The sequence below is a fragment of the Dunckerocampus dactyliophorus genome, chromosome 2 (assembly GCF_027744805.1).
Source record: "Dunckerocampus dactyliophorus isolate RoL2022-P2 chromosome 2, RoL_Ddac_1.1, whole genome shotgun sequence".
Taxonomy (NCBI): Eukaryota; Metazoa; Chordata; class Actinopteri; order Syngnathiformes; family Syngnathidae; genus Dunckerocampus; species Dunckerocampus dactyliophorus.
In genome coordinates, this window is record NC_072820.1 from 28,287,455 (window position 1) to 28,313,631 (window position 26,177).

At 40.6% G+C, this 26,177-nt stretch overlaps 2 protein-coding genes across 2 annotated transcripts; one reads left to right on the plus strand and one right to left on the minus strand.

The window, feature by feature from the left end:
* Window positions 1-664: 664 nt before the first annotated feature.
* Window positions 665-12,529, plus strand: polr3e (polymerase (RNA) III (DNA directed) polypeptide E). Its single transcript, XM_054767106.1, has 21 exons — window positions 665-986; window positions 1,648-1,724; window positions 1,808-1,858; window positions 1,946-2,023; window positions 2,081-2,196; window positions 2,276-2,358; window positions 3,580-3,687; window positions 3,772-3,821; window positions 3,905-4,024; window positions 4,108-4,193; window positions 4,261-4,305; window positions 4,385-4,476; window positions 5,947-6,067; window positions 6,137-6,218; window positions 6,307-6,366; window positions 6,439-6,596; window positions 6,669-6,730; window positions 7,045-7,511; window positions 9,598-9,675; window positions 9,737-9,859; window positions 9,936-12,529. Exons 2-21 carry the CDS (start codon window positions 1,686-1,688, stop codon window positions 9,990-9,992), a joined length of 2,076 nt encoding a protein of 691 aa, XP_054623081.1. The 5' UTR covers window positions 665-986; window positions 1,648-1,685; the 3' UTR covers window positions 9,993-12,529.
* LOC129176749 (cerebellar degeneration-related protein 2-like) lies at window positions 10,814-20,073 on the minus strand. Its single transcript, XM_054767107.1, has 6 exons — window positions 19,840-20,073; window positions 19,369-19,481; window positions 16,368-16,516; window positions 16,144-16,296; window positions 13,985-14,198; window positions 10,814-13,895 (listed from the first exon to the last, which is right to left on the minus strand). Exons 1-6 carry the CDS (start codon window positions 19,919-19,921, stop codon window positions 13,335-13,337), a joined length of 1,272 nt encoding a protein of 423 aa, XP_054623082.1. The 5' UTR covers window positions 19,922-20,073; the 3' UTR covers window positions 10,814-13,334.
* Between the last annotated feature and the right edge of the window lie 6,104 nt (window positions 20,074-26,177).

Here is a 26,177-nt window from a genome sequence, read left to right on the forward strand (position 1 = left end):
AGTGAGGTGGTTGCTAAACAAAAAACAGATTAATCAGTATTATCACTTAAAGGGGACCTGTTAAAATAATTTTCGGGCCTTTGTATTTAGTTCTTGGCTGCTACACCCGATAACCCGCACAGCTTTGTAGATCTTCCAGACACTGCACCTCTTCCTTCAGTGTTTCCTTGGGTGCCCTGTCATGACCCTAGTGAGGATAAGCGGCATAGAAAAAGAATGGATGAAATATAAATGGTTAGTATCTGTGGAGTGTAAAACTGTAGAGAATGTGGAACACATATTGTTGACTATAAGGGAGAATGTGCAAAGCTAAGGGAAAGGATTGCTAAGAAAGGAATGGAGCAATGACGGTATTTTAGGAACAGTTGGAGAGGGAGTTAGAAATATACAGAGTGCGGTGATAGGATTGTATAATAGAACCTAGATTTTTTTTTCTTTCTTCATTAATTAATGTAAAATAAGCATACTCCGATACTGTAGGTGGCGGTATGCATCTCTGAAGTCATGGTTCCAACCCGCCATTAAACCAAAAGAAGAAGAAACGTACCTGATTGGGTGAGAAAGTTGGCAAATGTTGGAATAAGGGACGCTGATTGGTCCATAGCACCCGAAGAAAATTTTGACTGACGATCAGTACTCAAGTGCAGCGGCTCCAGGCTCCAGTCTTTTCGGAGGTGTGGGTTCGAATCCCACTGCTGCCATTTACCTATTGCTGGAAGTCTTTTCATAAGTCCTTGTCATAAAACTTAAAACGGAATGTATTCAACGTGGTATTGCTAACAAAGTAGCCGACAAAACTAACCACCTCCTGATTAATGTGTCTAGTTTTGCTTTGCATTGTGGGCACGGCCTGTATCCCACATGTGTGAGCATCCGATTCAACATGGTAGTCCTCACTTCATGTGTGGTAGCCCGACTTCGACTGCACTTTCCGGGACTGGCGACACGACGATGAGTTAGCTACACCCGTTCGGCAGCGTGTACAGGTGACGGCAAACCCCGTCTTGGGGTTGTTTAGAACAAATACGCGGTTAGAACTAAGCCAGGCCGCTGGTTGTGTGTCATTGTAACCGGCATGTGTGTATCAAAGCTAGGAATGGCTAATGCTAAAGTTGCTAGTAGGCGAGCACTTGTATAACTTCTTCGCTCATATATTTTTTCTTCGACTTATTAGTCGTTTCTTTCATACTGGACAGTTCATTTGATCACGTATATGATGTGATGTTGGTGCCACATTTGCCGCAGTAGCCTAGTTTAATGCAGGCCGGTGATACATTGATGATGTTTTGCTAACTTGCTAATCAAGCTAACGCCACTCGATAGGTGGCGAAAATTGGAAATGCATCAAAATAAACTGCAATGGATGCCTGACAGGGATGACCGGTCACAGAATTCGGTTTAAAGTGTTGACATTCGGCGTGAAGCAGTGCAGTCGTTGATAAATAATTGCACGGTCTTGCATCACCCGTTTGACATCATCATGTGGTTTTACCTGCTTCTGTCAGCATCAGTTGGCACAATCACATCACTTTGTTTGAACTAGAACTTTACAATACAATGTGTGTTTTGGGGGCTGAAATACCTCACTGTCACCTGTTCACAAACAATAGAAAAGCTGGCATTAAAACGGTTTGTTGTTTTTTAAAGGTGGAATCTGCTGCTACGCATCCTGTTATCACTAAAACATGGCCAGCGGGGATGACAATGACCCCGTTATTGAGGAGGTACATGTGAACAGATTAATTTATCAGTATCTCTGATAACGACAGTCCGACTCTTGTTGATCTTTGCTCCCCCCTCCACATAGATTGATGTGTATCTTGCCAAAAGCCTGGCAGAAAAGCTTTATCTATTGCAGGTGAGTGTGTGTTTCTGCCTTGTAGTCCGTGCAAATGAGCTGTTTTGTGTCGCTTGTATTTTTCCTATTTGTGTTTTCCCAATGCAGTACCCTGTGCGACCGTCCACTATGACCTACGACAACGTGGAACATTTAGCTGCGAAGATCAAACCCAAGCAGCAGAGGGTAAGGAAACAGTTGACATCTTTAAAGTTTAGAATAAGTTCATCATTTCATTTTCAGGTGGAGCTGCAGATGGCCATGAACACTACGAGCCCAAACTACTGTCGCAGTAAGGGCGAGCAGATAGCCCTCAATGTGGACGGCACCACCTACGAGGAAAGCAACACGTATTCGGTGTACATGGAACCTTTTATTAACTTGAAAATGTAGCACATGTAAAGTTGCTTGGCACTGACGAGATGCTCTTTCCTGCAGGAAAATGATGGACAAGCAGACGTTCTCGTCCATCCAGGCTACCACCAACACCTCCAGATATGCTGCTGCTGTGTTCCGGAAAGGTCTTGACTCTTTATCTTATTATTGTACTTAAATTTTGGGCTTACTGCTGTCTGACTGAATAGGCCTCTTGTCAGAGTAAGAAAATCAAACATAATGTGCAGAATTTTGGCGACAAATTTTAGTGAAAAAAAACACAATTTAGAAGATAAATCTTTGTGGTATTATTAGTTATTAATATAAACATTTGAGGTTTTTTTTTTTATTATACATTATGCCTTTTTGCTGGGTTTTTCCTTTGTTTGAATATGTGGGGAAACACTGATGTTGACATTTTTATATTAGATTTTGATATCTCAAAAATTGTATAAAATCTACTATTAATTTATATATTTTAAAAAAATAGTCCAGTCTACTTTTAATTTCAAATGATTTTTTTTCCCTGATTTCTTTTTTTACAAATAGTCCAAAATCAAAATTTTATTTTGAATTATTTTTTTCTTTACATAAAAAACCCTCAAATCCACCTTGTAATTGTATTTTTTTTTACATTAAAATAAATACCCAATGTACCTTCTTTTGTTGCCATTTTTTTTAAATAGTCCAAAATCTACTTCTAGTTTTGTTACCCACCACCCCATTTTCTTTTAAATAACCCAAAATCTATTTATAATTGTAAATATGTTTTTTGTCTTTATTTTCCAAAAAGTCTAAAATGTACTTTTGATTTAATTTTTTTTGTCACTTTGTCGAAGTTGCTGAACCTGTAATTCCACAATTTGTCCAGTAGGTGGGGCAACTACACTCTAGTTCAGGGGTCACCAACGTTTTTTCTTGCGAGAGCTACTTTTAGAAAATGAAAATGGCCACGAGCTACTCATGATTTTCATACCTTATTTCAACCCAAACAGATCAAATATGCTTGTTTTACCAAAACATTCACAAAATGCTGGTGTCCACAACTCACATTTTTTGTTTCAGAATACTTTTCTTTCTAGTGTTCTCACATTATTAACTGAAAACCTGAATGAAAAGTAGGCTTGCAGGCACCTCATGTTGTCATGGGGGGCTACCTGGTGCCCGCGGGCACTGTGTTGGTGACCCCTGCTCTAGTTGCTCTTTGATCCAATTGCATATTATATGAAAAAAAACAATTAGTTTTTAATATGCTAAAACATGTTTTTTCTTTTAATAAAGTCATAATTGTTGTACTACCTCTTCAGCTGCACTCTTTGAGTGTTTTGGTGTCCTAATTGTTGTTTTTGTGCTGATGTTGGGCACAGGTGAGCTTCATGTGACACCGCTGACTGGAATCCTGCAGATGAGGCCCAGCTTTGCGTACTTGGACAAGGCCGACAACAAAACCAGAGAGCGAGAGGCGGCCAACGAAGGTGCCCTTTTTGCTTTCTCCTTCATCTTCTTAACTTACCTTCTCAACTTACTTGTGGTCCATCTGAGCTCTGTGCTGTGCACAGGTGGAGACTCCTCGCAGGATGAAGCTGAGGAGGAAGCCAAGACCATTTCGGTAACACGCTGGCTCTCGCACATATAAAGCGTGTCATTGCACAACGTTCTTGTCTCACCTGCCCTCTATTTGCTCGCTGGCAGGTGAGGTTTGCTCGTCCCGAGTCGGAGCAGGCGCGGCAGAAGAGGATCCAATCGTACGAGTTCCTTCAGAAGAAGCAGGCAGAGGAGCCTTGGATCCAACTGCAGTACCACGGCGTGAAGGTATCCATACATTTATTATTGTAGTATCAAATAAAAATACTGCTTATAGTAGTACTGCTTATAATAGTCATGTTTCCCTCCAGGATGGGCGCTCAGAGCATGAAAGGCAGTATTTGTTCTGCCAGTGTGCGGATGCATCCCAAAACTCTGAGCTGGTTAAAACTCCCAAGTGAGTCCATGAGTACCCGCTAACTGACTTACTGTTTACTTATTGTGTTATCTCCACCCCCCTGCAGGGAGTATCTATCAATGCTGATGCCCCCTCTAACAGAGGAAAAAGTGTAAGGGTTCCTTTTTTATTGTCTTTCTTTCATGTGATGAAGTTGGTAAGAGAGTCTTTGCTGTCCTTCCCTACGTTAGTGTGAAACCCGTCGGTCCCAGCAACGTGCTCTCCATGGCCCAACTGCGCACTCTGCCACTGGGAGAGCAAATCAAGACTCTGATGAAAAACGGTGGGATAACAGAGATGATTAATTTTTCTCACGCAGGGTCTAGGGAGGCATATTACTGCTAGAACATCAAAAAGTCACTTATGCCCAACAGGACAGTAGCTGGTGGCCTGCAGTTTTAATTTCATAGTCCAGGGGTGTCCAACCTTTTTCCAGCAAGGGCCACATAGTGAAAAATGAAAGGCGGCAACTTTGCCACTTTGATATTTGTAAAGCAACACGTGTAGATATGGAAAGATGTTCTATATATTAAAAAAAAACAAAACTGTATCTTCGTCCCAGGACAGAGCCTTGAGGCATGCCTGCATTAACAGAGGAGGACTTGGATTTGTGGGACTTGAGCTGAATGAACTGAGTGATAATGAAACCAGGTGAGGGTGGTGTGGCTGATGCCAATGTTGCATAGGCTATTGAGGAGGATGGTGTGAGAAATTGTTTCGAAGGCTGCACCCAGATCGAGGAGGATGAGAATGGTAAATAGGTAGGAATCTGCTGCAATCAGGAGGTCGTTGGTGATCTTGAGGAGGGCAGTTTCAGTGCTGTGTTGAGGATGGAACCCAGACTGGAACTGTTTCATAGAGGGTATTATGGGTTAAGTGAGCACGGAGCTGAGAGGCCCACAGGTTGTTTTTTTTCCCACAGTATTTTGAAAATGAGTGGGAGGTTTGAAATGTGACTGAGGTTATTGTAATTGTTGTAAACCTGTTTTTTTTTTTTCGAGTATCGGGGTGACCGCTGCAGTTTTGAATTAAGAGGGAACATTTCCAGTGGTTAGTGAGGAGTGGATTATGGTAGAGGGGGGAGGCAGGCTTTGACCAACACTGTGGGGAGGGGGGGCGAGCTGGTATGTGGAGGGTTCAGAGTTGCAGATGAGGTCTGACATGTCACAGGGACACAACCTAATTTAACCTAAATTTACAACTTTGTTTTTTGTTTTTTATATTATGTCTTTTTTTTCCCCTATTTTTGATGAATTTTATTTTTTACATTTTCCAACTAATTCAACTTTCTTCTTATAATTATATATGTTGTAATGCTGACTTTATTTCCATAATATTTTTACTTTATTCTCATGACATATATTCCACAACCTAATTTAACCTAAATTTACAACTTCATTGTTTTTTTATATTACGACTTAAAAAAAAAAAGTTGTTATGCTCCTAAAATGACACTGATTTTCCTCATAGCATTATGTAATATTCTCTTTTTAGTTTTCTTGTTAAATGATATTTTTAGAACGTGCTGTGAGCCAATAAAATAACTGCTGTGGGCTGCAAATGGCCCGTGGGCCGCACTTTGGACACCCCTGACATAATGTGTACTACTATTAGCGATGTCAGACTACCTTCTTTTATCAAGTATGATTAACATATCAATATGCTATCTCCTCTGCTAACATGATCTACACAATGCAATAACAACCAGTAGAGGATCTATGTCATTAAATGGTGTCGTGGTCTTCGTCTGCAGTCAAAGCCATTCAGTTTGCCAACCTAATGGGTCTGCTCGCCTCTGGCACCGACTCCACCGCCGTGCTGCGCTGCATCCAGCAGGTGGCGCTGCTGGTCCAGGGCAACTGGGTGGTGAAGAGGTGAGCAATGGAGATGCTGAGCTTGTCACGAAGAGCAGTGATCATGTTTAACGGTTACTTTTCCCTCAGTGACGTCCTGTACCCCAAAAACACATGCAGCCCTCACAGTGGGGTCCCGGCCGAGGTTCTGTGTCGAGGACGCGACTTTATTGTGAGCAAACTTAATGGAAATGATTTGACGGAGATGCTTGACATGTTTTTGACCCTTTTTTTTTGTTTGTTTGTTTGTTCCCGTTCAGATGTGGCGGTTCACTATGGAGCGTTCCTTGATGAGGAAGGAGGTTGCGGCCATGATCAAAGTAAGAAGGACGAGTCCCAACAGCTCAATAATTCTAATGAACGCAAACCCACAGCCCTGGCATCTCTTGCAGCTTCCTCCGGAGGACGTGAAGGAGTTCCTGGAGCAAGTGGCGGTGCCGCGCGTCAACCGCGGCTGGGAGTTCCTGCTGCCCGCCGACGTGGACTTCGTCAAGAAGCATTCCGACGTTGCCCACCGGCAGCAGATGCTGTGGCTCGGCATACAGAGCAAGTAGGTGCCACTGACACAGAAACCCTCTCGCCTAGTGGGGAGCGAGATTTAACTTTTGTCTTTGGCTTGAAGGTTAGAGAAGGTCTTCAGCTTCTCAAAGGACGACTTTCTGTCAAAGAACTGCCAGCATCCTGGTACGTACAGCGATACCAAAACTACTACATATCGATAGGACAGCCTTACTTGTCCTTCATTTTCTGTTTGTATGGCCCTCCTCCTATTGGCTTTCTTACCAATATCGCACAGCACTTCATTATGGATATCGATATCCACTCTTACTGTCATAGACATTGTGCAAATTACCATTCGGTATCATTATCAGCAGAAAAAAAAACATACAGCTATGAACAGATATCTTTTTTTTTTTTTAATTTTTATTTATTTATTTATTTTTTTGCCAATATTGGCTCCCTACCGCCCTGTGTTGATGTGCGTTGTTGTCCTGCAGAGGTTGTCCATGTGGGTGGAAACCAGCGCCTGAAGGTGGCCCAGGAGCGCGCTCAGGAGAAGCATACCGCTCTACAAAAGGAACTAGATGCCAAGCGCGCCGCAAGCATCCACATCAAACAGGAGCCCCTCATCGACCTTGAGGACGAGCGCATGGACACTTCCTGTCCTCCTCCACCGCCGCCCTCCTCCTCGGGCGTCCCAAACGGTTCCCTCAATGGCTACCCCACCGCCGCTGTGGAGTGCGCCAACGGGGGCAGCCCCTCCAACGTGCCCTCCCAGGAGCTGCTGGACTTTGTAAGCTCCACCTTCAGGAAGAACCATGTCCTGACGCTGAACGAGCTCAAGAGGCTCTTCAGCCTCCATGTGGCGTCTATGCCGGCTGGACGCATTCCCTTCGGACCCGTATCGGACCACCTGCTGCAGGACGCTGTGCTGCTCAGCCACTGCAAGCAGATCATGGTGCCTGTGAGTAGTCAACCACCTTCTTGTCTTTTCTTATGACCACATTTCACACACAGTGGCAGGTAAAAAAAAAAAAAAAAAAAAAAAATCATGACTGGGACATGCTATAATGTGCATGCCAGGCCAGTAGGTGGCGATGAATTTCCCTCCTGTGTCTTAGCCAAAATCTTTTGAATCCCCAAAATGCAGTTTTTATGTCAGCAAACTGCAATTTTATTGTAAAGTTGTTGTTTTTTTAATTGTTAAAAAAAAAATATTCATGGTGCTCTTAGAGCAGGGCTGTCCAAAAGGGCCACATAGTGAAAAAAAGAAAGGATGCAACTTTGCCACTTTTTATATTTTGTAAAGCAACACACGCCTATTATTATTATTATTATTATTATTATTATTATTTTTATTATTATTATTATTAATAATAATAATATCAACTTCAGTCTGCGCTTTTTTTTCCCAGTTTTTCCTTTTTTTATTTTTTACTTTCCAACTGTCTCAGCTTTCTTGTCAATTTTTCTCTTGTTATTTTGACTTTATTGCCATAATAGTATGTTTTCCCACAACCTAATTCCCCCAAAATGGCAATTTTGTTTAGTTTTTCTCATATTACGATTTAAAAGAAATTATTATTTTTTCTTTAATATTTTGACTTTATGCCACTAAAATGTTATTTTTTTTTCCACGTAATGCTACGTTATTCTCATATAATTACTTTTTTCTGTTAGATTGCAACATTTTTCTCAATATTTTGACTTAATTCTCATAAAATTATTGGTGATTTTTCCCTTTTGTTTTTTTCTTTTCCTTTTCAACTATTTCAGATTTATTGTAAATGTTCTTCTTGTAATTTTGACTTTATTCCCCTAATATTTCCCCTAGTATTTTTTCCCAATCCAATTTTACAAAAAAATTGCAACTTTATTTTGTTTTTTTTTTTTTCCTCAAAACATTAGGACTTAAAAAATTAACTATTTCAGCCATGTGCGACTAAAATTATGTTATCGTTCCTCATAAAATTACAAGTTTATTCTCTTAAAATTATGACTTTTTTCCTGGTAGAATATGACTTTATTCCCATAATATTTTGACTTTATTTCTCGTTAGATGACCACTTTTTTCCCTCTTAAATATTTTTACTTTATTCATGTAAAATTACGACAGATTTTTCAATTTTCGCTTTTTTTTTTTTTTTTTTTTTTGATTTTGATTTTGATTTTATGACTCCAGATTCCGGAATAAGTCTTATCTCACGTTTGTCCTTGAGAGTATTGGCAGCCGTGTGTGTGTGCGTGTGTGTGTGTGTGGTGGTGGGAGGGGGGGAGCCATGGCCGCACGCCACATTTTATTAGGCAACTGCCGATTATCATCCAGGCTAAGCCCATTTTGTGTGTAGGAGCGCTTAAGCTGGCTTGCTAGCAGACCTGGAAACCGGTCAGTAGAAAAGCTAAGATGCCCTGGTATTTGCCACATAGAGTCCAATCATATTGATGAGCCCCTGGAAATCCTGCATATATCTGCATATATCTTTATATCACTTTAAAAAGCAGTGTACGTAATAATTTCAGATAATAGTGGACATGTGAATTAACAGTTGCATCTATTATTATCTCACAGAGATACGTTAAAAGCTGTAACACGCTCTCTAAAACTTGCATGAAAACTAGAATGTTCTCCTTGACGGTCCCTGACGGCGTGGCACTAAAGTGTAGTGTTATATTGTTTTACAAAGTCACATCTTACTATGGTGTAAAAAAAGAAAAACCCCAGCAGTTTCTTTTCATGTTTCAGTCTCTTCCTACTGCTTAGTGAGAGAGAACGGCAGCAGGGAGAATGCTGCTCTGTGTGTGAGGAGGAGGGGCAAGGTACTCACGCAGAGAGCAACACAGAGAGGGAGCAAAGTTAGATATCGGCTACATTTTCAACAATATTGATTAATTGCTGATATATATGTCATAATCGGCCCACTGATATGTCGGTCAGGCTCGACTGCACATAGCCACTAAGTGTCATGTATCCTGGCCTATCTATGATATGCTGTGGTGTGTGAATTGCCCTTCCTAGTTTCTGATAGTTTTTGTATTTTGTGTAAATGTAGTTCCCCGCTCTGACCACAGCTTCTGCCGACGAACAGAAGGTGTTTGGCTTGTGGGAGACCGGAGAGGACTTTGACAAGGTAACAACACAATGTGTATGTGTATGTGTATAAATGAACCATTGCCATCTTTTTCCCGCAGCATCGTCGTCTGCTCTATGAGCTTTTCAGCAAAAATTACCGTGTGAGGAGGACCGTGGTCCAAGCCCGACTCACTGAAGAGTTTGGGAACGCATCGAAGGCAGACGTTGACCGTTTGCTTAAGGTGACGCCACTTAGACGGGCAGCGGGCGCTTCACAATAGCAAACCTTTTGACCAATGTATGTGTGTTTGTGTGCAGGAGTGCTGCAGCAGCAGCGCAGGCATGTGGTACCTGAAAGGAACCATCCAGTCCTGACACACACAGCCCGCCCCCTAGGGGCACCCACAGCCAATCAGTGTCCCGATGGAGGGCGGTCGAGATGAGTCACAGCCCGTCGAAGCAGTGAGGGTGACTGGTCGAGGACGTCAGCCCACCTGTTCAGAAGAGGTTTGACTGAGGAGCTTTGCTACTTTTTGCTTTTGAAGGAACTTTTAGCAGGATGGTGTTCCACAATGAAGACCACACTGCACATTTTGTAACATCTGACATGTTTTGACAACGGTTTGCACGTACTGCATCTAGGAAAAAACTAAGCCTAACCATGACAACGTAAAACAAACACTTCTACTACGAACACATCTACATACCCTACATAGAACTACAATAACAAAAATGGCACATCAAGTCCATTCTGAAATTAAGTTTGCTTTGTTGGAATGTTCATGACTTTTTCTTTAAGAGCAACGTGGATTCAAAAACAATCCAATTAAAGACTAAATAAAAGGATACCTTTTCTTTGATCACATTTTCATCAATTCACTTTTACTGCTATAGCTCTATCCAAAACTACAGCTCTATAAAAAAAAAAAAAATTATATCTCCAGTTGCACATCTATATATATCTAAACTGATTTATGGATCTATATTTATAGCTGCAATTCTCTATAATATATAAGTGGTGTGAAAAAGTGTTTGCCCCCTTCCTGATTTCTTTTTTTGCCTTTTTAAAAACAAATTATTTGTCCTTTATTTAACCAGGAGAACCTCATTGAGATTAAAAATCTCTTTTTCAAGAGTGTCCTGGCCAAGAGGCAGCACAATTTGCAAGTTACATTAGACATTCTTACACACAATAAAAAAATAAAACAATAACAATACAAGGTAATAAAATTAATCAGGCAAATATTTGTCACACTTAAATGTTTCAGATCATTAAACAAATTTGAATATTAGTCAATGACAACACGACTGAACACAAAATGCAGTCTTTAAATGAAACTATTAAGGGAGGAATAAAATTAAATAAACCTACAAATAAACCTAAATAAACCTGGTTGGGCTACTCTTTGCAGCAACAACTGCAAGCAAGCGTTTGCAATAACTTGTAATGAGTCTCTTACAGCGCTGTGGAGGAGAACTATATTATACAGAGCACACGAGGGGACATGGAGGAAAAAAATAATTTTTGCGTTTCTAAACTATGTGAAGCTACTTAAACTATACATCACAAACAGGAAGTCATGCTCTTAATCTGTTACACTTACGACAGCATTTCTCAGATTCAGTGGCCATTATCAGCTGTTAAACCTCAACGGTGACACTGTTCTGTCGAAATTAGAAATAAGCATCATGTGACTGTATTCATCAGAGAGCCAGTGAATTATGATGCTAAAAGTGTGTCTTTCAAAACACTGATAAAAAGTATTAAATTATGATTGCAATCATGGTGACTTGTTTATTACCCATGTGACATAACTATGATTGCATTATATGATACTAGGTGGTTGCACAAAGTAAACAAGTGGTAAATCTAGTAGACGAGAGAAAGTTTTACGACAACAAGTGATAAGAGAAGACCGTAGAGACCACTGGTATCTAACATTATTGTTCGTAAATTACAACGGTGTTTAGCCTTGATGAGTAATTTGATGCTATTCCTCTGTAATTCAAAGGTTAGCAATCTAACCTGTTCTCTAAGTAGTTGAGTGAAATAAAACTTTTGGACTAACAGACACTTGACAACTGACAGACATTTTGATCAGGAATTAGATTACCGGTACCGTAATTTCCGGTGTAAAAGCCGCTACTTTTTTCTCAAACTTGAACCCTGCTGCTTATACAGCTTATAAAATGTGGTCATGTTCTCATCTCGTATACTTCCGAACTATTACTAATAGTTTTAATATGTATTTCAGAAAACTCTATTACGAAGATAGTCCATAAGGCAAAAGGTTCAGGAAACAACCAAAAAAATGCGGAGAAGCCACCATTCTTGGGGTTTGCTAACCTTGTCGCTCTCGTTGAGTGGAGCAGGGGTGTGCATGCACACATTGCAGTTTACAGTGAGGAAAACGTGGAAAACAGCGACGTTACGATCAGTCAACCGAGAAATGTAGTTAAACTAGTAACACCGCTACCCCACACTGTGTATTGGAGAAAAGTCAGCAAAACTGCCATTGGTCCTTCACAGTACATCCCTGACACCCTCTGGCTTCACCTCACAGGACACAACTAGCTTGCCACCTCCAGTCACAAATCACCACCTAACTTAATACGAGTATTTACCTCTTTTTGGTCAGGATTTTTTCTTTTTTTATTAGGTTTAGGTGTTGAGAGACAATGAAAAATTGTTGTCTGCCCTCCTTTTAGTGCTCTTTTCATTTTTCCGCGGTTCTGCTGTCTGCATCCATGCAAACATCCAGCAAATAGTGAACATTGGGTAGAGAAAGCATTACCGGATGCCTAAACATGCTACTGTTTTGCTGGCAAATGGTATAAACAATGAAAATCAAGAAGATATTAATGCAAGATAATGGATATTTTTATTAAATCGGAATGATGTGGTTATATTCGGGGGGGGGGGGGATATTGGCTAGATCTGATTTTTGCGGGGGTCATATTACGCGCTTGTATACATCTATAGCTCTATATCAAACTTGACCTATAGATCTGTACACAGCTCAAAAAAACAGCTCAAAAAAATGTAGCTATATACAGTAGACTGATCTAGACATGTCTACTGAGCTATATATTCTTCTGTAAAAATACAGAGCTAAATTATACAGATCTGTCTAGAAATATTTATAGTTATATCTATACAGATCTAGAAATGTAAATCTATATGTAGCTGGTTCTACAACTACAGCTGTATATGTATAGTACATTGATATGTATTGTATTTGGAGTTAGGTGTACTGTATAGTCGCAGTAGAGGGTTATAGATGTGTCTATAGACGTAGACAGTGAGCATGTAGAAAGAAATGAAGACAGGTGAGGTGTTTAGTTTGAGTTGAATTGATAAATAGCACATGAACATGGAGCAGAGTATGTATGCACAGTACTGTATATACTGCACAATACAACAATCCAGTGGTGACATTAGTAAAACCTTTTCATTTGTTCATCCAGTCAAAGGGTGAAGAATCATTTGTTGCATCAAATTCTGTCCTTCACACAATCAAAGATGCTAAAGTTGCTGTGATGATTTTTATTTATTTTTTTGCTAAAGTTGATGAGGTGGAGATGTGTGCAGTACTGCAAGTGTGGTATTTGAAGCAGCATGCGTGCTTACTTGCCAGTGAGGTAGAGAGATTGGGTTTTGTTTTCAAATAAAGAGAAAGTGTTGCTGCATAAGTCTGGGTATACTTGTAGGTCCAGCTATTGTGGGTGCAGTGACACCACACGGCCTGCAGGGGATCTCACCCTGTTTTCAATCAGGTCCTCTTTCGTTTTGTGAATGCGAGAGAAAATCTCCCTAAAAAGTTCCTTGTACTCTGGCTGGTGGACATCGTCCTCGCTGCTGGGCGATATGGTCTGGACTCCTTTGTGATTCACATCCTCCTTTTCCTCCTCTTCATCATTGTCATCATGGTGATGCTGCTGGCTGAGGCGTTGCAGCAGCTCGTCGTACTTCACTTGCAAGGCGCTGTATTGGGCGTCCACCTCGTTGAGCAACGAGATGCCGCGGTGTTTGACCACCTCGGCTCGCCTGGCGCACCAGCTCTCGTGCTGTCCTGCAGAGTCGTGCGTCTGTGTGGCCTTCAGTAGACGCTCGCTGGCCCAGCGCTTGAAAGGACGCCGGCTTCTGGTCGATGCCTCTTCCTCCTCTTCCTCTTCTTCTTCTGGATGCAGGAGCAGCGGGTCGCACCTGGCCAAGGATTGGGATTTCCAGAGGCGATGCAACTCCTCGGCCTCTTTCTCCAACTCAGACACTCGCACCTGAGCACAGACGACAACTCATGCAAGGCACCAATTGAAGCTTTTGTCATCATTTTCATGATCAACTGTGAGCATTGGTACATCCTTACCTTGCACGTCTCCATCCCGGCCAGCTGCTGCTCGAGCGCCATGTTCTCCCGGCTCAGGAGCCCCGCCTGTAGCTCCGCCTCCTCCCGACGAGCACGCTCACCGGCGTAGTGAGCCTGGAGGCTGCGCAGTGAGCGACGCAGAGATGCCTGCTGCTCCTCGTGCCACTGCTGCACACCGCTGCGGTCCAGGTCATCGGAAGGTTCCTCCGGGTGCCTGCACACAATCATTTTTGTACTATTTGACACAAACTTGACTTCAATTTGATGCACGTTTTGGAGTAATAGGAATACATGGGAAATAAACAGTTCAATATACACTGCTCAAAAAAATTAAAGGAACACTTCAAAAACACATCAGATCTAAACTGGGGGGAAAATGATCTTGAATATTTTTCCTGTAATAAGTGGGTGATGTATTAGTAACAAAATGATGCCCCATAATTTGATAGAAATGAAAATGATCACCCTATAGAGGGGGGAAATCAAAGACACCCCAAAAATGAAAGTGAAAAAATGATGCAGCACACTGGTCCATTTTGCTAAAATGTCATTGTAGCAACTCAAAATGATTCTCAGTAGTTTGTGTGGCCCCCACGTGCTTGTACGCATGCCTGACAACGTCGGGGCATGCTCCTAATGAGACTACGGATGGTGTCCTGGGGGATCCCCTCCCAGATCAGGACCAGAGCATCAATGAGCTCATGGACAGTCTGAGTAGCAACCTGGCGGCGCCCGATGGACCTAAACATAATGTCCCAGAGGTGTTCTATTGGGTTTAGGCCAGGTGAACGTGGGGGCCAGTCAATGGTATCAATTCCTTCATCCTCCAGGAACTACCTGCATACACTAGCCACATGAGGTCGGGCATTGTCGTGGACCAGGAGGAACCCAGGTCCCACTGCACCAGCGTAGGTTCTGACAATGGGTCCAAGGATTTCATCCCGGTACCTAATAGCAGTCAGGGTGCCATTATCTAACCTGTAGAGGTCTGTGCGTCCTTCCAGGGATATGCCTCCCCAGACCATCACTGACCCACCACCAAACCGGTCATGCTGAATGATGTTGCAGGCAGCGTAACGTTCTCCACGGCATCTCCAGACCCTTTCACGTCTGTCACATGTGCTCAGGTTGAACTTGCTTTCATCAGTGAAGAGCACAGGGCACCAGTGGTGTAGTTGCCAATTCTGGTGGTCTATGGCAAATGCCAATCGAGCTCTACGGTTCTGGGCAGTGACCACAGGGTCCACTACAGGACGTCGGGCCTTCAGGCGTCTTTGATTTCCCCCCTCTATAGGGTGATCATTTTCATTTCTATCAAATTATGTGGCATCATTTTGTTACTAATACATCACCCACTTATTATCAGGAAAGATATTCAAGATCATTTTTCCCCCAGTTTAGATCTGATGTGTTTTCCAAATGTTCCTTTCATTTTTTTGAGCAGTGTATATATATATATATATTTTTTTTTAACTCAAGATAAGACCTTATTAATTATATAACAAATAAGAACAAAAATACAATAAATGAAAAAAATAATTCAAACATGCTAAAAGAAATATTTGTTAGAAAAAAATTAAAATAAAAAAATATACCAAAAATAATTTATATATCCAAAATATTTAAATAATGGCACAAAAAATTAAGCAATACTAAAACAATAAAAATTGTCAACATCTTTGTAAAGAATGGTTTACTGATACAGGTATTGTTCTACAGCTGCATGTAAGTTTGTTTTCAATACAAATGATGAAAGTACTTTAGTACTGTTGATGCAACACACATTGTTCGTCACATGTGCTTTAATTTCATGTTTTATCGGGGGTGTAAAGTGTCGAGAAGTGAGCGAAGCATGATGCCAAATGAGCAGGAGGCCATGATAAGCTGAGAAAGTGCAAAGTGTGCGACATTTATCAGCTGGACAGGAGATTAGAAACCATGCAAAGACTTTGACCTGCAACGTCATTCAGAAGAGTCCACCTGCACTGACCTGGATGTTTTTAGTCCCCGATTACACATGCTGCTAATTAGCCGGGCACACTAGCTAAAAGATGGGCAAGAGGCTGAAAGCTTTGGTGAAATCTTCCAGAATCACTTGATGGGTCTTTAATGGATACAAAGATGTCTGCGTCATTGATGTTGCATCAAGACAAGCCAACCTTTGCAGCTCCTCCAGGCAGCTCACACTCTGAGCCCCACGTGTCCTCCAGCGGTACCCTTGAGCAAGCTGAGACGGTCCCAGCTTCATGTCATCCACTTGATGCTGCAGCTCCTCCACCTGCGTCTGCAGCAGCTCCACCGTTTCTGTCAGCCTGCGCCCCCAAAAATACGAGTCAGACAACTTTCTACGCATTCAAAAAAATATATATGTATAAATTCCTACCCGTGGATCTTCTGCTGGGACGTCCGGTTGTCCTGAGTCAGCTTGCGGTTGCTCTGCTCCAGCTCCCGAGCCGCCACGTCCAGCTGCTCGTAGACTTTTGCGTGCTGGTCGTTCACCTGCCTTAGGAGGTCCACCTGCTTGGTCAGGTGCTGAAGGAGATGACAAGTTCAGCATCATCATGGCTCAGCATCAACTGACTTGCAGTAGAGCCGCTTCATAAAGACTGATGTTACCTCCACCAAGGAAATCATGTCAAATATCAGCACAAATGAGCAATACCGTGACACAGCGAAAAAAAACAATTAAAAAGAGGCAAGGTAACGTGTCATAAAATACTAATAGCAAAACTCAAGTGTTTTTCAAGCATTTTGAGCTTAAGTCTTGTATTTTAAGGCATTTTAAGCAGCATTTTAACAGAATTTACAGTTGTTTTTTTTACTTCACCAAGGAAATCATGTCAAATATCAGCACAAATGAGCAGTAATGTGACATACAACTTTAAAAAGGAAAATTCATACAAATAGATTTAAAAAAAAAAAGTGCTGCAGGGAAAACTTCATAGAACACTAATAAAATTAAATAATATAATAGGGGGTGCAGATTAAAATATTTGTTAAAGAATTTGGTGCAGGTAGTAAATCATCAAAAATAATATAATTAAATAAAAATACACTGCTCCAAAAAAAAAAAATAAAAGGAACACTAAAATAACATCCTAGATCTGAATGAATGTCTTTATGCTGACAAGAAAATCACACAAAAATTCTCAATGGAAATCAAATGTATTATTAATATTATTATTAATTAGCATTATTAATTATTATTGGGGTGTCTTGCTGTCCACCTGTTGTCTATTCCATTTGCACAACAGCAGGTGAAATTGACTGTCAATCTGTTTGATTTTAGAGAAGTGTGATTGACATTGTGATTGATTTGATTGTTCCCTTTTTTTCTTTGAACGGTATATAAAACTGAGTGAAGATTAAAAAAATAAAATAAAATCAATTAATCGGAAGACCAAGAAGTGCAGGAAAACATAATTGTAAAATAAAGTAAAATGAACAATTTTGAGAGCAAACAAAAAATAAAAAGATTGGGTGTTTTGGTGTAAATAATATAATTGTAAAATAAAATAATCATGGGAGAAGACCAAAAAATATGTGTAGCTCTAAATAATTAAGCAGAATAAAATGAAAAATAAGTTTGGGAACAAATATAATATAAGAATCATTTTTCAATCATCATTTTTCAAAAAGAAAAATGTATTAAAATATATTTGGGAGCAGATAAAAGATAAGTGGAGGCGCGGGGTTTTTCACACGTATTTAGCATTATGTCCATTCTGCCTTGTCAACACTTTCGAGGAGAACTGCGACGACCAACACTGAAACCCCATAGTACACAAGATCTTCTACTTTCTGTTGTTGTTGTGAGCACCTCCCTGCATTCCTTTACCCGGCAACACTGCTTGTGAAACACACCACACTCATGTTAGTTACTACACAAGAGCTTGATATAAGGACACTTGAAAATATTACAAACATCTCTCAGCCAGTACACCATCTAAAGAGAGCTTCTCTCTTATCAGAAGATGTCAATTCTTTACTCCGCAATCAATATCAAGGCACATCCGAGGTAATGGCGTGCAGTGACGTCAACGTTTGCGACGCAGACATTAATCCAACATGTCAGCAGTGACGCAGTTGGAAGCACTCGTCCCGCCAGACAGCCCAGACTTACTTAAGGAAATTAAAAGTGTCTACGTAATCTTAAGCAGCACAAACAGTGGACTAAATATGCACTTCCTGTCGCTGCTAATAGACGCCATCGCCGATGTTGAATTTGAAACCAAGCAACAAGAAATCAGGATGATACAACATGGGTTGATTTTTCTTGAAAGTCACTATGAGAAGATACCTGATCTAAAGTCAGATTCAAAGACGTTACCACCATATTTACACCACTTTGCACCAAGGTGAAATCATTCTATCACTTTATGTCTCTTAAGAAAAAAAGCAATAACAGGAGAAGACATCTATGTACATTTAAACATTTTTGGTAAATTTGTGGACTTTTTCCATAGGTCATTGACCTGGAGGATTTGATTATGTACATTTCTTCAACATTTTACATTTTACATTTTACATTTCAGTGATCATAAAAAGATAGTTTTAAATGTGTGTGCTTTTAATTTAATCAAGATGATTTATTTACCATGATATTTAAGTTCTCCAATGTAAATTAGGTTTGAAACGATCCAATTCATGTCCACATTTGCCCAGTAATTCACATCAACTACTGTACATTCCCATGGAGAGTTCACAACTTTGAAAAATTAAATTTGCATCTTTCCAATAAAGGAAATATTTAGTCTAGAACATTTCAAGCATTTTAAGTGGAATTCACGTGTTTTTTATTTTTTACGCATTTTATGCGGAATTCAAGTGTTTTTCAAGAGTTTTAAGCAGAATTTGCATTTCTCAAGCATTTTTGGCTCAAGTGTTTTTCAAGCACTTTTTGATTTTTTTAACATGCATTTTAAGCAGAATCAAGTGTTGTTCAAGCAGAAGGTGTTTTTCAAACATTTAAACAGAATTCAAGTGGGTGGGTTGGACATTAAGTGTTTTTCAAGCTTTTTAAGCAGACAGAATTGACTTTTGTTTTCAAGCAATTTAAGCACAATTTGTCAGGCATTTTAAGCAATTCAGGTGCTTGTGTCAATCCTGTGGAGAAAAGACACACCAATTCAGTTTCTCTTCACCATCTAAGACTTAAATGATTTCTGGGTGAATTTTGACTTTTGAGGAGAAGAGTTTGCAACAACATTTTCCTCTGTTTAAAAAGAGTTTCTGTACCGTGTTAAAGAGATGCACAGACATTGATGGTGCCACCGTAGCTGTTGTGATGGTTTCCAAACCAACCCAGGTAAATTGAGGACATGGGGGTGAGAACCCAAAGCAAGACGATGGACCGCTCCAAAAAAGGGTGTGCGTTTTAATACCTCAATTTCCTGCACTTGCTCCTGGTTGGTGGTGCACATCTGCTGCAGGCCTTGCTCCAGCTCACGGTTCCTCTCCAGTAAGGACTTGCCGAGCTCTGCAGCCAGCTGAAGGTCTGAACAGAAGACAGTGTGTGTGTGTGTGCTTTGGGGTAATCTACTGACCCATTTTGTATAAATGTGTGTAGGACCTCAAATCTAACTTGTGCTTCTGCTAAGCTTTTCTTCAATTAAAGAAAAAGGTGAGCTGTTAGGACATCACAAAGCATGGCGAGGAGGTTGCTGCCATCAATGTCAAAGCTGCTTTTTCCCTACATTTCCAAAACCCTGTCAGGCTATCTTTTAAATTAAAAGACATTGAAGGCAACAAGCACTATTTTAGCATGTAACGGCATAGATTTACATTTAAATCTGCTGCTCCGCGCCGGTGAAGGAGTGACTGTGTTAAATGAAGGTGACAGGGATAAACGTTACCGTGTTCCAGGTCTTGCTTGTCGTACCAAGGCTCTTCCTCCTTGAGCTCGAACTCTTCATCCACGCTCATGTCCGTCAACATCTTGGCAGCTACAATACTTAAAAAAAAAATCCTCCACCGAACTTACATGACGAAGACACACTTTTATGTATTTTTTAAGGCGCCGTCTGACCGCACCGGTACACTGGTATCATCACCCGGTCAAGACGCTGATGAAACTCTCGCGTGTCAAGTGCGACCATTTCCGTTTTGACGACTTCAAAATAAAACAATACATTTATAACCAACCATGTCAGTTGGTACATTCACGTCTCAAAACATAACATTTTTGAATGAAATTTTGAATTTTTGTTATGATGTGTCCCCGAGTGATTAGAAAGGTTCTTTAAAATAGCATACATTACACCCATAGGTCAATTTTAGCTTTTATATCAAAGGTGTAGCCATAAAACTTCCGGTGTGGTATTGTGGCGAGAGTAAGAGGCTAGATACACCTGCGTCTTACGACTGTGCACCACATGTACGTGCCCACAAGAGGGCGCCAATTCAATGACAAATGAAAGCGCTAACTTTGAAATGTTTTTGATTACGTTTCGAAGGGGCTGAATACAACCTCCTCCAAATTTTTTTAACTCAAAAATATGAGAACACCACTAACGGCTAGCATATGCTACCAATAGTGGCTTAAAAGAACAGATTATACAAAAAAATTGTCTATATTTTCCCACAATAATGAGTAAAAGTTGTTGTTCAGCCCGAATAAAATTACTGACGTTCATTGGTATTCAGGTACATTGGTACTTTTTAGTCATTGTGTAGTTAGGACAGGCTATACATTCAATGACCGCTAACTGATTATCTAAACTTTGCCACATTGCTATTATTAGCTGACAACAAACGAATGTGCTTGTGTGTATTACGTCTTACATTCTCAAAGCAGGAAGAAGTGGGATGTAATGCTATTCCTATGTTCGAGTGTTGGTATCCTCTAGTCCAGGGGTCCCCAACTACTGGGCTGAGGCCTGGCACTGGTCCGTGGGCGGTGCTGAACTGGGCTGCGGGAAGCTTTCAGATGCAATGATTAAAAAAAATATATACATTTGTAAATAACTACATTGAATTTTATGTAGGTGGTCTAGTGGTTAGCATGTTGGCCAATACAGGAACAGCCTGGAGATCGGGAAGACCTGGGTTCGATTCTCCCCTGGGCATTTCTGTGTGGAGTTTGCATGTTCTCCCCGTGTGTGTGGGGGTTTTCTCCGGGTACTCCGGTTTCCTCCCACATTCCCAAAAACATGCAGGCGTTAATTGGCAACTCTAAATTGTCCATAGGTATGACTGTGAGTGTGAATGGTTGTTTGTCTATATGTGCCCTGCCATTGGCTGGCCACCAGTCCAGGTTGTACCCCGCCTGTCGCCCGAAGTCAGCTGGGATAGGCTCCAGCATGCCCCCGCGACCCTAATGAGGATGAAGCGGTATAGAAAATGGATGGATGGATGAATATTATGTAAATGCACATCAATTTTGGAAATGTGGGTATATGGTGCTTGTTGAGAGGGGCGACCCAGCCCACTTTGTTTGACAGTCCTTGAACGCACCATTTTGCGTGTGCTAACTTTCTCCTACGCTGGGGCTAGGGTAGGGTTAGGATTAGGTTTTTAGGTGGGATTTGGGTTATATAGGGCCAGGGTTGGGGTTAAAGATAAGGTAAGGTTAGGGTTGGGTTTAGGGTTAGGGTAAAAGTTAGGCTGAGGGTTACGGTTAGGTTCACAGTTGAAGTTTGTGGCCCATTTTGCCTATTAACCCATAAGAACCCAGACCCATTTATCCTTAAAGGAAAATTATCTGGGCTATACCACAGATCAAGTGGACCACATAGAACACATTTCTAAAGTTTTTTTCAAAATAACACTTTTTATTACCAAAGATCTGTGTTGTTACATATTTGTTACATTGGGCGTTAGTGGTAAACACATTCCTTCTTTGAAAATAAGTAAACCTGATGTTTTTTACGAGTGATGGATGGACAAATGAAGCTTCATAAGCACTTGTGTTATTTTTTGACTACTCTATATGGCACTCTTGGTTTAAAGATGCCGTGGAATTTTTCAAAAATATCACAAGTGCTTCATGAAGCTTCATTTTCCCATGAAGGCAGTTTGGTGGCCCCAAGCAGTAAAACTTTTACTGCTTGGGGCCACAAAACTGCCTTTTTAATTTGTATTTCCATAAGATATGTAAAAACTGTGACTTCAATGGCAAGGTTTAACAAACTTCTTCATCAGTTTTGCTTTGCATCACAAAATATGCCAAATGCATCAAAAATAAATAACACTGCTTATTTGGGGACATTTGCAATAAGCTACCATAGCTGCAGACCTACAAACATAAATTGTGCAAAAAAACGTAAACGCTGAAGAGAAATGAAACTGTATCATCAGCACCTTGCCCAAAACATTTTCTCAGTTCTTATGTCTGGTAAGTCTCTTCAGCCATTTAGCCTAAGTCAGATGGTAAGACTTGAAACAGTTTCGTTCCTCAGTGACGCAAAGACGCACATCACATTTCTCACAGAGAGTGGTGTTGCATTGACTTTGCAGAGTTTGCAGCAGCCATGTTTGTCACATTTCACAGACCAATGTGCGACTTGGTCAGTGAGAACATCATCTGGTTCTTCAACACAAAACCTCTTGGGCAGCGGTGGTGGTAGAAATGTGGCATTGAGTGATGGGCGGCCTCTTTGTGCCTGCCAAAGAATGAGGCTAGTGGCAACCTCTGCTGGAATCTGTAGCTTGCCAGTTTGATACATCCGTGTTGTCAATGAAATGCAGAGTTGCCAGCAGGTTCTGAAAATGATTACGTGACATGACGTCAGCTACCATGGGACACCTTGTGTCATTTTCCCAGTATGCACAATTTGTCGTCAGTTGGCAAAGACCCATGCACAGGTAGAGGCCAATCAGCTTTTCCAGTTCTTTTACACTGGTGTTAACATTGTTGTGATGTAGAGATTTTTGTACACTGTACAAATTTGTTTGATCCTTTAGTAACATCGCATTTCTGGTGTTATGAACTTCCTGAAGTACTCCAGAGGACTCAGGGGCTTCAAATGGTTTCTCCCTCCAAGAAAACTTTTTCCCTTGAACAGTTCCTTCTTCAGTTCCTTGTTTTTGGGCATGGACAGTTTCTTGTTTTTTTCCTAGGACGGATGTATTTTGCTGCCCTGAATTCATTTGGTTGTGGTACATCATCTGGTGTACTTGATTCACTACTGTCCGAACCACCACACTCACTTGACTCGTCACTATCCCTGTCTTGATGATTGGGATTGTAAAGAGGGTCATCAGGGTCTTCATCTGAGCAATCGTCACATCCCTCAAACTAACTATCATCTCCCAAAATGGCCTCCAGTGCATCATAAAGAGTGTAGCGTGTGTTCTTTCTCATACTACAAATGAAATCGGAATAATATAATATTTAATAACAAGAATAACATATTTAAATTTTTGTAGGATCAGCATAGGATAGTAAAAATGTGTTAACATGATGTACAGATTTGCAAAGATGGTTTTGTAACACAAACCAAATACTTTCACATTATTTTGTGTTTGTAATTGTTCATTACACTTTTAATTGACCAGCAGAACATATTTCATCTTAATATAATTGAAACAGCTAAATTAATTGGGTGGATTATTAGCATTTTTGTTATTGTGACAAATGGGTCACATCAGGTTCTTCATTCTGATTTTAAGGCTAAAACCCCTATGTAACATATATGTTACAGCAATATTTCTGTTACTTTTTTGATATTACATTCTTCGACAAATATGGTCAGACCAGGTTGAAAGTAATTTAGGACATGTTATCAAAGCATGGAACCTAAGAAATGTGTTTGAAATTACATGTAGTATCAAAAAACAGCTCTTTGAAATTAGCTGCTTCTTTGGAGTTTGCACACAGGCCAGACCTGCATTTTGGAGAGGTCACTTCCTGCTACAGTCACATGACTGTCACATGGTCATCACACCAGGATGTTTAGTATGTGTCGCTTAGGGACTTAACAAGTTAAAATCAGACATAAAGCCTTATAAGGAAGAGACTGGGACCTTCAAAGTGCTTGTTACACTCGTGTCACCGTGGGTTCTTATGGGTTAATTCCTGCAGTGTACAGCTAATACTAAATAAATACTGTTGTACTGAAATAAATGAACTACTAGCAATGGTAAGCTATTTCCTATACCCTCACCTTCTTGTAGCAGGTGTTATTCCTACTACTCCCATCCATCTTCTGTCACCCTCCATCTGTGCTTTGCATCTGGAGTAAGATGAGACACTGAGTGAGAGCAAAGCCAGAGAAGAGAATGAGCGCTCTTTGCTGGGAGGCACTACAGCATCTCTAATCTTGTCTCCTGCACAGTCGTGCGCCTTGTTTCATTCAATCTTCTTCAAGTTTCACTTAAAAGACAAATGAAGAAATGGGAGTCCTCTTTATTCGTTCTCTACGTCACAAATTCACAAGTATTGCACTGACACATGTAAATGTGAGCACTGGCGGTTAAGCCACGTCTTCAGATAGCACCGTCGTGTGAGAGGAAGTCAGATCAAGTGAGGGGCAGGAAATTGAAACGTAACAGCACACAGACGAGTGTGTGTGTATGTGTGTGTTCAAGTAGAAACTCAGTGTACCTCCTCACAGATTGCTCCTCATCCCCTCCTGCAGCTATGGCGTCTCTCTAGCTGACATTAACCGTAATGACTTGCCAGAAGAGCGAATTTTGTCTCTTGTTTCCGTAACAACCACACGGCGAGGATTGGATGAGCAAGCCGAGCATGAAATGGGACTGGAAAGAAAAAAGCTTCAGGCAAGAACTGTAATTTGTAGCCACTTTTGTATCATCTTACATGTTTTTATTGTACATAATTACCCATAATGGAAGATGTGATGTGTGCAATGTCACTCCAGGGGAGGCTGGTGTGTGCGTTGCCATGACAACCTTCCAACCTCTTTTTTTTGGGTATGACATGAAAGGATGAGACAAAGACACTGGCAGAGAGGCAAACGGACACCATGTGTACTATACACTCACCCAAGCCATTTCATTAGCTACACCTGCACACGGCAGATGCATAAGAAAATCTGCCTTTACAAAGCTAATAATGCTTAATTTTGATGGTACATGATCGTACATGTTTTTATTGTGGCTGTAGCTTGCATCATTATCTATGTATTTGTACACAATAATAAAACATTGTTAAAGTAACCAAAAACGAGCACGATCGTCTTTGTAAAGGCATATTCTTGAATGCAGGGGTGTCCAAAGTGGGGCCCCGCAAGCAAAAATTGAAAAATCTTCTGTAATCTTACAAGACTAAAGTCAAAATATAAAGAAAAAGAAGTGCTGCAATCTTACAACAAAAAGTGGTAATTCTGTAAGAATAACGTAATAGTTTGAGAGAAAATAATGTCATTTTCGTAGCATAGAGTTGAAATATTTAAAAAAACATTATGGGAACAAACAAACAAAATGTTGTAATTTTAAGGCTGAGAAAAAAGTTGTAATATTATGAGAATGGAGTAAAAATATTATGGGAATGAAGTCACAATACTAAGAGAAGAAATTTGACAAAAAGTAAGTTGAAATACTTGTAAAATTAAAAAACCCCAGCATAAATGGAAAAAAGCTGTATTTTACAAAAAGAAAGTTAAAATAATAAAAGAAAAAAAATCATATCATATATAAATATAGTAATTTTAGTATAAAATGTATATGAACAATAGTGTTTTTTTAATTACAATATAATAATAATAATTATTATTTTCTCAGGGCTGCACAGTGGTCTAGTGGTTAGCACGTTGGCCAATACAGGAACAGCCTGGAGATCAGGAAGACCTGGGTTCAATTCTCCCTTGGGCATTTCTTTGTGGAGTTTGCATGTTCTCCCCGTGTGTGTGTCGGTTTTCTCCGGGTACTCCGGTTTCCTCCCACATTCCCAAAAACATGCATGTTAGGTTAATTGGAGACTCTAAATTGTCCATAGGTATGAATGTGAGTGTGAATGCTTCTTTGTCTATATGTTGTTTGGCGACCAGTCCAGGGTGTACCCCGCCTGTCGCTCGAAGTCAGCTGGGATAGGCTCCAGCATGCCCCTGCGACCCTAATGAGGATGAAGCGGTATAGAAAATGGATGGATGGATTATTTTCTCTTTGCGTAGATACCTAGCTTTCTTTGAAACGTCCGCATTGGTTTTGGTCAGGTGTTCATTGAGGTAAACATTTGTTCCTTTGAGCATCTTATCTTGTTTTTCAATTTTCTGTTGGCAAACGTCATGAT